The sequence below is a fragment of the Seriola lalandi genome, unplaced genomic scaffold (assembly GCF_002814215.2).
Source record: "Seriola lalandi dorsalis isolate HSWRI2012SDOR001 ecotype SW California unplaced genomic scaffold, Sedor1 jcf7180002054748, whole genome shotgun sequence".
NCBI classification, from domain to species: Eukaryota; Metazoa; Chordata; class Actinopteri; order Carangiformes; family Carangidae; genus Seriola; species Seriola lalandi.
Genome location: NW_019525301.1, coordinates 3,546,191 through 3,558,522, shown reverse-complemented (window position 1 = coordinate 3,558,522; position 12,332 = coordinate 3,546,191). Strand labels below are relative to the sequence as shown.

Sequence of the window (12,332 nt, the reverse complement as noted above, 5' to 3'; positions counted from 1 at the left end):
AAACTCTGGTCGCTCTGGAGGCTGCAGTGTGTGGTACTGTTGAGCTGTGCTGTGTTACAAGGACAGTTCATATCAGTGAGGGAAGACTATATACAGCTCAACAGCACCACAAACTACATCCTCCAAAGTGATCATACAGGTGAATCAGCACCTGTCTAAAGTCATTTCAATACATAGTCAACATTATAAGGAGGATTCACTGCAGGACTGTTGTAACAGACTGCAGTCTCAGCTAGGTGTTCCTAATAAACTGCAAACTTGAGTTTATATTGTGCCTGTGTAACATATCTGCACAATGTGTGCATAGTCTTCTTCTTCATACATTTCTGTGTTAAAGTGATAAAAACAACAAAGAGCTGCTCAAATAAATACAGCTATGAAATAAATCCTGAAATAAATAAATTAGATAATCAAACAGGAATATCCCAAAAACATCTTGATCATCTGCAGCTCTTCCAGAATGTATCTGCCAGAGTTTCAACTAGAAAGAGGAAACACACCTGTGCTGAGCTTGTTACATTGGCTTCCAGTAAATTTTAGGAAATAGATTTTTTATCATTTTAATGCATGGTGCACGGCGCTTAGACCCCTCCGGTCAGCTGGAACAGGCCGTCTGGTTATTCCCCGGGTCTCCACAAAAACTGGTGAAACTGCCTTCAGCTTTTATAGTCCAAGCTGCCTGATCATATTACAGCTGGTGCTACGTTATCATCGTTTAAATCTGAACTGAACACTTTCCATCTTAGCCGTGCTTTGCAGTCGTCTGGTTTTCTGCTCTTAATTGACCATTTATCTAACTTTTATTCCTTTGATTGGTTTTATATGTCTTAGTTTTATTGGACTAATTATTATTTTATTTAATCACATTTCATTCCTACTTTTTTAATTGTTCTCATTTACAAAATCTTTTTTACTGATTGGTGGTTTGGTCTTAAATATTTTATTTTCTTAATGGTTTTTAATTCATACGTATCATTCATGTGAATGTTTTATCTTCACACTATCCACATAGTTTTTGCGGTTGCAACCATAATTCTTGCTTTGTGCAGCACATTGTGCTTCCACCTGGAATGAAATGTGCTGTGTAATCAAAGCTTTACTTTGATTCCTCGTTCTAATTGTCCTGGTGTGTGTCAATGCTCCACAGTGAGGTGTGAGGATGAAGATTGCAGTGATTGGTCAGAGCCTGTTCGGCCAGGAGGTGTACAAGGAGCTGAGGAAGGACGGTCACACCATCGTAGGAGTCTTCACCATCCCCGACAAGGATGGCAAGGCTGACCCACTGGGTGAGAACTGCACCGACTGGGACCTCAAACAAGGAATTTACCACCAGTTAGAGTGAAATATTGAACAAGTATCCAAACAAAATAAGCTATATTTTTAGCACACCTGTCCTGTATTGACTCATGATGGTGCCAAATGAAGTTTGGACTCGTCACACCACTGGTTTTGCCACTCAGGTCGTCCAAAAACTCAAAGTAGCTCTCCTGTAAAAATTTTATCTAAAAGAGAGATGATGATAAGAAGATAAGATGATGACATTATCATCATCTTTATATCTGGACAATCTACGGCAATAAAATTCCGTTTGAGTTTAAACTATAAATTCAAACTTCTTAGTATTCGGCTAAGATCAATTTAAACCTCTACCTTAAGGATTTACAGCACCCACAGAGACTTCATAGACTTCAGAGCTGTTTCATGCTGTAGCTGTGGTATGCCTAAATAATGTAACTATATGTCAGGGCTACAGCAGCTACAAATATGGCTCACGGGGAAAAGTCATGCAAGAAGTGTGATTGGTTAGTATTCGCTAACAAGTTTCTGATGGAGGTAGAGTTTGTCGAGAAAAGAATCCTGTCTTCTTCTCATTTGTCAAAATGAGAAGTGTCACTCGTCTTCATGAGCTTTCCTTTGTTCTGAAGTCATCTGAAGGTTTTCTGTCGGACTCTCCCTTCGTAGCTGAAAACCTTCTCAAATCTGGCTCTGAAGGTGTGAAACACTGTGGACGTGAAACTGAAATACGGCCAAGCGCAATATCCAAATAATAAAGATCAAATGTGTCACATTGTTGTTCATTGTTAGCACCATAAGTGTTGTGTTGCTACAGAGACGCCCCGACCCACAAATCATATTCTCCAGACGTAAAGGAACATGTTTGTTTGGTACAAGAACCAACGAAAATCACACTATCATCATTTTTTTTCAGTGAAATTGAAAATGCAAAAACGACCATTCCAACTGAAATCGCAATAAGTGCCAAAATAATTCTTTTTTCATAGTCCTATAATCCAGCTTTTGAAATTTTACATCCCACATGTGAAAAAGTATTGCACAGTTTGCAAAATGACATTAATTTTGGGTGCAGTCAGAAGTGCAAACAATTCAAACTTTTAACCCACGTGCCAGTGCAGCACTATTTTATCACCATTTTATGTTTTTGTTCATTCTTGTTTCTTGGTGTTGTGAATCATTCCTGTTTGTTTACTACTGGTGACACACATCACCACAAAAGCTTTCTTAGACCATTAATCTCTGATACTATTTCCCATTTATTTCTCTTTTGATAATATGAAAAAAAGTTTTATTTTGAAGCTTCAGCACCAGCAGGTGTAGTTTTCACCATCTTTACAAAATTGCAATTGAATGCAACATTACATTTGGACTATATTCCATATACAGCCTTACATTTCAAAGTGTAAAGATACCAGAATTGATAACTGATTAATCATTTCACATTCACAACAACATTCACTATTCTGATAATAAACGGATTAATCGGATTAATCCTCCATTGATGATATCATCTTTAGATCTACCTTTGTTACTAAAACCATTTTTGCATGACACAATTTAAGAGTTTGATCATTCTTTTAGCCACTGAGGCCGAGAAGGACGGTGTGGCCGTCTTCAAGTTCCCCCGCTGGCGTGTTAAGGGCCAGGCCATCCCCGAGGTGGTGGCTCAGTACAAGGCCACGGGAGCCGAGCTCAACGTCCTGCCCTTCTGCTCCCAGTTCATCCCCATGGAGGTCATCGACCACCCCAAACACGGCTCCATCATCTACCACCCCTCCCTGCTGCCCCGCCACAGGGGGGCCTCTGCTATCAACTGGTGAGTAGTCTGTCCTCCTGTAAAAAAAACAAAAACAAAACCACAGATCACATGCCCAGTCTTTTACGTGTTGTCTCTGACCATACAGGACCCTGATCCATGGTGACAAAAAGGGTGGGTTCACAGTGTTCTGGGCTGATGATGGACTGGACACCGGGCCGATCCTGCTGCAGAGGGAGTGCGATGTTGAACCCAATGACACCGTCAACACAATCTACAAGAGATTCCTGTTTCCAGAAGGGGTCAAAGGCACAGTAAGTATGGTGAAGGAGCAAGGCATTATGGGTGGGGAAAAAAAACACGAGTTAAGGAGGGAGAGAGAGAGAGAGAGAGAGAGAGAACGATCACCTGCCATAGTTAAAGTTTAACATGCTTTTGTTTTTCCTCGGAGGTTACAGTCGGTCATCTGGCACAGCTGTGTGTAGGATGTATCAACAGCTCAGTCTGTCTACATGGTGCCTTATTTAAGAGTAGACTTTGGATCTTGTAGGATTGACCACCATACAATAAACACAGATGTCATTCACAGTTGAGTCTGCGTTCAGCCTGCGTTTGATGTAGCTGTACTGTTGTTTCTTGTCTTACATAATTTACAATTAAAGTTGCATGAATCTTTTTTTTTTTGGTTTGTTTTGGCCACTGGGGGCAGAACTCCACAACATGAAAAATCACAGACATGTGACATAAAAATGTACTTTTGAACACTTATGAATGGAGCTGTGGACTTTGTCCACCTCAGTTGCACAAACGACTTATGGGTTACTTTTTACAGGAGGACAGTCTTTAAGTTCAGTTCACAGTTTTTACTTAGCGACAGCCGGAGGCATATTGTTTTTAGGTTGTCCATCTGTCCCTCCATATGTACGTATGTACTTGGACATTCTTGTGGACATGATATCTCAGTAACTCCTTGACAGAATGTCTTCAAATTTGGCACAAACAATGTACTCAAGGATTGAGGTCAAAAGTCAAAGGTCATGGTGACCTCACAAAACAAGATTTTGGACGAATTGATTAGATTTTGGTGGCTAAAGGTCAAAGGTCACACAAATGGTTCATATTTTATTTGACTGGATAAACAGGGATGTAATTAGGGATGGGTACCAAAACCTGGTATTAAACGGCCCTGGGGCTTAATCTTTTAAGACCGGGGTATCAATAAGCTCAGTCCTATTATCAGTTCTATTCTCTGTATTTGAGAAATTAAGAAAATTATTATTTTTTTTTTATTGTTGCAACATAAAAGTTCTCCTGCACATTTTCTCCCACCAACCCTGCTTGTTATTAAGACATTCGTCTATGAATGATGCATTTTCGCTGTTACTAATCCAGAGGAGAGACCTCTCGTTCTCTCTCTCCCTCTCTCTCTCGCTCCCCCTTTCCCTCTGTTTTTTATCCATGGAAAACATCAAGTTTGCATTTCTTTTTTGTTTACATTATTGGGAGAAGTAGCAGTGCAGACTTGTTTAAATCAATCAGCACATAGATTAATGGATAATTAATCATACATCAACACGATTGTGGGTAACACAACACAACTTTGATGAGTATATTGATAGATTTTTGTTTGCAAAATGGTCAGTTGTGAAATAAATTATATGTGAACTGAATTCAAAATTACTGAGGTGGTCCTTTTAAGTAGCAGCAGGAATAAAAACTTGTCATTTACAGTCCAAAATATGAGCAACTCTTTCTCTTTTTATTAACAACACTAATAGGTGGAACCAGGAGAGAGCCCCCTCCATCTCCCTCATAGAGTCTTTACTAGTCACGATGACGACATATGCTGTAGGTAAAGCTAACAAGTGAATCAATCAGTGAATCATGTCATGGATCCTCCTGCTTCTCTATCTTCAGACGCCAGAAGTCCATTTCCACATGACAAACACTGTGATGGCAAAGTCCATACAGATAGCAGTCATGTGTTGCTTCAGTGAACTGAACTACATTGTTCTGGTTCCAGGTGGACGCAGTGAGGTTGATTGCACAAGGGAAGGCGCCGAGGGTCACCCAGCCACAGGAGGGAGCCACATATGAGTGCATCCAGAAGAAAGAAAATTCTAAGGTACAGATCCGCACAGATCACTACTACTTAGACCCGCTTGTTTATAAGAAAGCATGTGTAGAGTCTGTGGCATTCTTCAGTGTACCACGGTGCAGTTGATGATTTCTCAGCAGACATGAGTTGATTTCAGGGGAACAACAAAGAACTGATGAACACAGACTTTAAAAGTGACAGTTATGCTCACCTGGTGATTAAAGTTTTCAGGACGTTAAAGGTTCCATTTGACCACAGAAAATACTTTTGTGACTGAGGAACTGTGAAGTCACAGGAAGTGAAAAGTCACAGTCTGATTCATTCAGATTTTTTGAGAGGTAATCATAACGGTTTTGCTGTTTGTTGGCAGATTGACTGGAACCAGACTGCTGAGGGTCTCCACAACTGGATCAGAGGAAACGACAAAGTCCCCGGTGCCTGGGCAGAGGTTGATGGGCAGGTAACAGGACACTGTATTTTTGGATAATCAGTTATTACGGCAATTTTTTTTCTTTCTTACTGCTGCTGTGTATAATTTTGAAGAAGAATCTAGACAAATGAGAGTATTTTTATATATTTTAGAGCTGCTCCAATATCATGTATGATTATAAAAGTATACATCACATATGGTAGTATATACAATTTTGGACTGAGAGAACTGCTTTTATTTCAAAAGGATCCTTTCAGAACAAACAGATGTGACTCAGACAATGCAGTCATATTCTTTGGATAATCGTTAACACAGTGATCGGATGTGTCCAAAACTCCAGTGTTTATCTGGACATGAAAACTGGTCTACACAACTGCTTGATAGGAGTCAGAATGAATGACTTATTAATGTGTGCATGTTACAGAAAGGAATCTTTCCTTAGAACACAAAATGAAGCTGAGTGTGATTTACAAGGAGTGAAATGACTAATTACTTGCTAATGGTGATTTCTTACCATCATTACAAATAGAATATTTATGTTCACATCATGCTGTAACAGGTGATCGTGACTTTGATCTGGGTGTTGCTACCAATTAAAAAAACCCTCTGATGAAAATCAAGTGTTTAACCTTGTTAACATCCATGTGGTGTTTTTATATAATACAGACATATGAGTGAAATAATCATCAACACCATGACTGAGAATTTCCACCATGAACTGCAGTGAACAATGACAGTTTCATAACAACAGATTCAGTTAGCCAGGGTTTCATATGTAATGTACAAACTAGCAACTGTTGAACAGCAGCTGGTATTATAGCAACACATTCTTCAACAGTTTCTGTGCAGATATTTACAATGTGACACATCTGATGGTTAAATTGTTTCACTTTATTTGTATCATACAATACCCCTGAGAGGAAGGACATCTGTGTGAAACATCTGTGCATTATTTGATAAACCATTCAATTGGGTCATCTAGTTGCATCTTATTTTATGTTATTTTTATTATTTCAAAAAAACAGAAACTCAGCGGAATTAGATATTGTCTCCACCACAACTGTGCTGTCTTGTGTCTCTGTTCCTGTAGAAAGTGACTTTCTACGGCTCCTCTCTGATGAATAAAGGCTCCACCGCTAAAGGTCAGGCCCTGGAGATCCCCGGAGCCAGCCAACCCGGACTTGTCACCAAGGCAGGCCTGGTGCTGTTTGGCAATGATGGCAATGCAGTAAGTGTCTCTGACTGAGCTGTTGTGCTTGCGTGTGATTTACATTTCATATCAAGCAGTTGACTTGATTATTTTGAATTATATTGTTAGTATACTGAAGGATTTCAAGGGTGAAAACTTTGAATATGAAAGCAGCTGATGAGTGTCTTTTTTGTCAATTATGTAATGTTCCTTTACATCAACAACCGTTCTGGTAAAAAAATTGTTATATTTCTATTGTGGTGTATGACTGAAGCTTAGTAACATATTTCTTCTTTGAATATGAAAATGCAGCAGTGGCACTGTTGCACATGTAAATTTGCATTTCACGTTCACGTAACTTGCTTATAACAGGATAGTCATAAAACGGAAATTTGTTACAGTCTCCCTACAACCAAACTGAATGTTCCAGACTGGAACTTATCAAAAGGACACCAGACAGTGGTTTCCAACTCCAGAAAGAAGTTTATTATTGAATAAAACCAAGTATTTAACAAAACTCATGGAAACAAAAAAGGGGGTGGAAAACCCGGCCAAAAAGAACAAAAGAAGGCCGCTGAACCAGCCGTGCCATGGGCTGTCACACTGAGCAAATCCCCTCTAACATGCCTCTTTAAACCAACCTAAACTGAAACAAAAAGCAATAACTAAACTACCGGTGATCCCCAACACCGTACTTAACATAAGAAACAAACAACAAACAACAAAAACCAGCACTCTGACCAAGGCTAGAGAACCAGGACCAGGCTGGGAGGAGATTCCCTTCCCCAGCGCCTGACAGGTAGATGGCAACTGTGACAGCAGACACACACAGCTCCATTACTCCAGTCAGAGTACAGATCCTCCTGCTCAAATATTTCTCCAATACAAGTGAAAGTTGTTCAGTGAGACTGTGACTTGAGTTCAAGTACTGGAGAACTTGATTTTAAAAATAATAAAGTATTCAAAAAGTCTATCACACTTTCAAAATAAAAGGGAAATTCATTGAAAAGTACAATATTTTTTTTTGTGTAGTGGAGTAAAAGTCAGAAGTTTCCTAAAGGTACCAAAATTCACAGATGCCTGTGCCATGCCCTATTCTCTACTCGGATTTTTATAAAATCATCATTAATTAATGATGTCTAATACTCTCAGGCCACACTTTGACTCGTGTTCGATTTGACGCCATTAACTTTACAAACGTGCAACTTCATCGACTGCCTCTGAGTAAATGACTCATCACAATCCCCACATTTGTAGGGTCTCTCATTTTCATGTTTAGTTAAAATGTGTTTCCTCAGCACACGATCTCTGTTGAATGCTTGACCACAGACGTGGCACCTGAACGGCTTCTCTCCTGTGTGAATCCTTATGTGTTCTGTCATGTGTCCTTTCTCTTTAAAACTCTTGCTGCAGTATGTACAGCTGTGGGGTCTCTTTCCTTTGAGCACTTTCATGTTCTTCTGCAGATTTCTGTGATCGCGGATGAGCTCACCGTCAAGCTTTCCCCTGCCATCATTTGACCCTCTTTTATGTGTCTTGAGGTGCCGTGTAAGCAAAATTCTTTTAGTGAAAAGGCAGTTGCATATCTGACAGCTGTATATGGTAGTGTTAGTCTTCTTCTCAGAGCGCCCCTCCTCTGTTGTTTTCTTTGGCTCTCTGCTCTCCTCTGCTGGTGTACAGTCCTCTGCTGGTGTACAGTCCTCTGCTGGTGTACAGTCCTCTAACTGCTGCACTGTTTCGATGACTTCCTTCGTTAAGGCGTCCCCATCGTCACGGTTTTCAGCTGAAGGCTCTTCCTTGAACCCAGTGATCCACAGATTCACCTTCTCCTCTTTCATGTGGGAGGGTGCTGACTCTCCCACATGAAAGCTCGGGCACCTCTCCTGCTGGGAAATGTCCTCTGCAGATGTAGGTAGAGTTGACTGTTTGACGTCTGCAGGGATGGAAACAGAAATGTATTAGACAGACATCATCGCCAAAACACTGCTTCATGTTAGCTAGTATAGTTCACAACCACATTTTCAAATCATGTGTATCCATCTTCACGTTCATCTGTTCCAATCCCTCACATCTTGCCAGTGACCTTGTTTACAGCCATGCTGCAGGTCGCCAGTCAATCACAGGGCCGAATGTCTGTAATTTTTCTCTAAATACACAGCTACACATTTTCATGCCTCAGCACCGACAACTGCCAGAACCAGAAGTATATTGTTTTTGGGTTGTCAGTCTGTCTGTCTCATCCTCGTGAACTTGTGAGTCTCAGTAACACTGATTCGAATTTGGTTGTGAAAGGTCAAGGTCATGGTGACCTCACAAAACAAGGTTTTGGTGTCTTGAATGTGTTATCTCAAGACCACCTTGAGGAAATCTGTTTAGATTTGGCACAAATGTCCACTTGGACTCAAGAATTCACTGTTGTGGTGGACAAAGGTCACAGTCATCTCATGTTCTTGTGAATGCAATATATCAAGAACACCCACTTCTGTCACACTGTGACCTCACAAAACACATTTTTGGCCATAACTCACACATTCATTCACTAATTATGACACAATTCCACTCAAATGTCTAAGGATAAAAACTCAAACATCAATATTGGTATCTTCCTAAAAATATCTTCCTAAAAAAAAAAACGACTCACTGACTACAAAACCCAGATTGCCTTCTTTCTCTTTATTTTGAAATGGTGTTACTACAAAGAAACAACTAACCCTTCGTTAGATTCAACACATGATGTACTTTTGAACTTAAACAGTAGTCGGCCTCAGCATTTCTACATCTGCAGTATATCACAGAGAGATAGTGACATCATGGACTGCCTTCATGTGCTTTTTGAACATAATGAGCACTGGCTGCACTTGAACGGCATGCTCTCCCTGTGTTTGATCCTGGTGTTTTTTTTCATATTCGAAGATCTGTGAAGCTTTGCCCACAGATGCAGCATGTTTATGGACTATCTTTAGTGTGACACCTTACATGTTCTTTTGTGTGACTTTTAAGTCTGTATCTCTTTCGACAAATGGGACAGGCAAATGGTTTCTCGTCAGTGTGCACTCTCATGTGACAGATCATTTGACTTCTGTTGTCCAATATTCGACCACAATTGCACAGGTCAACTCTTTCCTGATTGACTTTGACAACTATTTTTTTCATGAGCTGCAAGGTGCGATTTTAACTTTTTCTTCTTTGTATATACTGGAGATGCTAATGTAAGGCTAATTAACGATTACAGGACACCTGCAAAGTGAGTGATACTTGTATTTATAAGTCCCAGTTCTGTTGTACTCTATATCAGCACTCATGGAATGACTCCCGTCCAATCAAATTACTTGGTTGGGACTAATTACTAGCCTCATCAACGTTAATTTAAACCAGGCTTGAACAAGCTACTATATTATTATATATTAACGACTGTATTAGCAGGCCAGAACAGTCGACTGTCGAAAAGAAGATCATGTTAAGCCGCGTTTCTAAAAGGTTGCTCCACCGCGGCCTAAAGTCCCAGGAAGATTATGCAAAAGTATTACTTGACATTACATTATTCACAGCACTTTGAGGACGTGTGTTCGCTCGGTGCTCCCTGCGGACTTTTAAACATGGCGGGCGAAATAAAACGCGGGGAGTACTCAACCAGTCAGAAATGTTCAGCACTGTAGACCACACCCCCCAAAGTTCTTGAACCTTTGGAAAGTACTACCCCCGACCAGGTACCTTTTAGGGGTCGATCAGTTAACCCGGAGCTAAATTCTAGGGAATCCAATAAGCCACAACATTGAATGGAACCCTGACTTATATTAGCGAGACTTAATAAAATAAGCCAGGATTTCTCTTGTATCTGCCTTGACGGAATAGGGCATAAATCATCAAGTTGTCTGCTGCTGCCTGAGAATTTACACTGAATGTGTTATGCGTGTGTATATTCCAATTAAAGAAAATGTAATTTGTTTATATCAGAACTTCATATTCGTGTATAAAAACTTTAATAACAAGTTACATTTTTCATAAAATTCTATTTTCGGTTGTTTAGCGCCTTGATGATGTTCCCGCTGCTACCACAACAATGGCTCCACATGTGACTAGCTAGGGAAAAGCCACGCCCACTCTTACTTTTTAGCCACTGGCTAAAAGTAGCCGCTAGCTACTTTTACTTTTTAGCCACTGCCTAAAAGGCTAAAAATAGCTAATGCTGCTGAAAGTAGCGAATAAAAACCCGTTGACTAACTCTCTTACATGGTGTTTTCTAATGTGATTTACTAACCGGGGATGAATAACGGTATAAAGTAACAAACATACCTGCTCTGTGCAATCTTATCTCCGGTTTGTAGACCAAATCCAGCAACCGCTGCAGTCTCTGGTTTTCTAGCTTGGTCTGGTACAATTCCTCTTCGTAGTTTGTCACGGTCTTTTCAACGAAGTCATAGATGTCTCCTGCAGCAGCGGTTAATCTTTCCGTCAGAAAGACGTTGAATGACTGAAGAGTGGCCATTCTGCAACCTGGTCGTTCAAGTTGTGTATGCTCAACAAAACATGTTCCACTCTAAGTGGTCCTGCGGTACCGGAAGCTGCTATTTCTAGGACCCTAGTTATTCGCGCCACCTAGCGATTAGGTGGCGCTGGCGGCAGTTTCAGGAACGTATTTAACTGCCGCAAAGTGCCCAAAATATAACTTTTTATTCAAGTAATTTTTATGTGCATGCTCCACCCAAAACTTTTTTTTAATCCAATTGTAGTTTTAATGGTGTTTTCCACAAAAATACTACAAATAAAGATGGAAACATTCCATGACTTTTGCAGTCACTAGATCTCAACCAGATATTTGAAAAGCTCGGAGAGGCAAGACAGAAGGATCTCATGGGACAGATTCAGGATTATATACTGTATATACTTCATATATATATGTGTGTGTGTGTGTATATATATATATATATATATATCCGTTAATACAATAACAAGGAATGTAAACAAATGTGAACAACAAGTGGGCAAGTGGAGGACACTGGGGGACAATCACACTGTGCCCCCTCATGGAAGACCTGGGTGAAGAGTGACTCTGCCACCTGTCCAAAGGTTTTGTTGTTGCCATTCATTTTCTGGACCAGGCTCATCCCATCAATGATGGAAGTGGATGGGGTTGGGATCTGTTCTGCAGGAGACACATTCTTTTTCAGCTCTCTGGCAAGTGCAGCCTTGTTCGTTTTTTGTAGGGACCCATCAGCATTTGCGAGTGCCCATGGCAGTGGGCCCAGTGGGTAGACAAGGACATCCTTCATATTTATCTTCCTGCTTTCAGCCAAAAGGATCATGTGGCTGAACAGGTTTCTGTCTGCCTTCAGCACCACGTCCTGTCCTTTCTGTCCTTTAACTTTTTTTGTGCTGACGGTGGAGAATGTCTTCAGAATTTGCTTGGTCATCTTGTCATTGAATTTCAAAGATGGTGTGTCCTCATCTAATCTTGTTTGCTTGAATGCCTTGTAGGCCTCTTCTCCTATCTCATGAGCTTTCAGGAGATCCCTGGTCACATCAGGTGGGGCCATGGAGCCAGTGGAAAGGCTAACCAGATTGT

At 40.5% G+C, this 12,332-nt stretch overlaps 2 protein-coding genes across 2 annotated transcripts in view; one reads left to right on the top strand and one right to left on the bottom strand.

Moving 5' to 3' along the window:
- The window catches only part of aldh1l1 (aldehyde dehydrogenase 1 family, member L1), a 28,323-nt gene that overhangs the window by 807 nt on the left and 15,184 nt on the right, over positions 1 to 12,332 (top strand). The window contains exons 2-7 of the mRNA XM_023424713.2: positions 1,148 to 1,286; positions 2,878 to 3,112; positions 3,201 to 3,366; positions 5,076 to 5,177; positions 5,521 to 5,610; positions 6,671 to 6,808. Of these exons, the coding sequence (XP_023280481.1) occupies positions 1,160 to 1,286; positions 2,878 to 3,112; positions 3,201 to 3,366; positions 5,076 to 5,177; positions 5,521 to 5,610; positions 6,671 to 6,808 (858 nt within the window). The 5' untranslated portion in view covers positions 1,148 to 1,159. The remainder of the gene's footprint in view (positions 1 to 1,147; positions 1,287 to 2,877; positions 3,113 to 3,200; positions 3,367 to 5,075; positions 5,178 to 5,520; positions 5,611 to 6,670; positions 6,809 to 12,332) is intronic.
- On the bottom strand, positions 6,821 to 11,649 carry LOC147818048 (uncharacterized). Its single transcript, XM_087178911.1, has 2 exons — positions 11,063 to 11,649; positions 6,821 to 8,702 (listed from the first exon to the last, which is right to left on the bottom strand). The coding sequence occupies exons 1-2, from the start codon at positions 11,253 to 11,255 to the stop codon at positions 7,918 to 7,920; spliced, it is 978 nt and encodes a 325-aa protein (XP_087035037.1). The 5' UTR covers positions 11,256 to 11,649; the 3' UTR covers positions 6,821 to 7,917.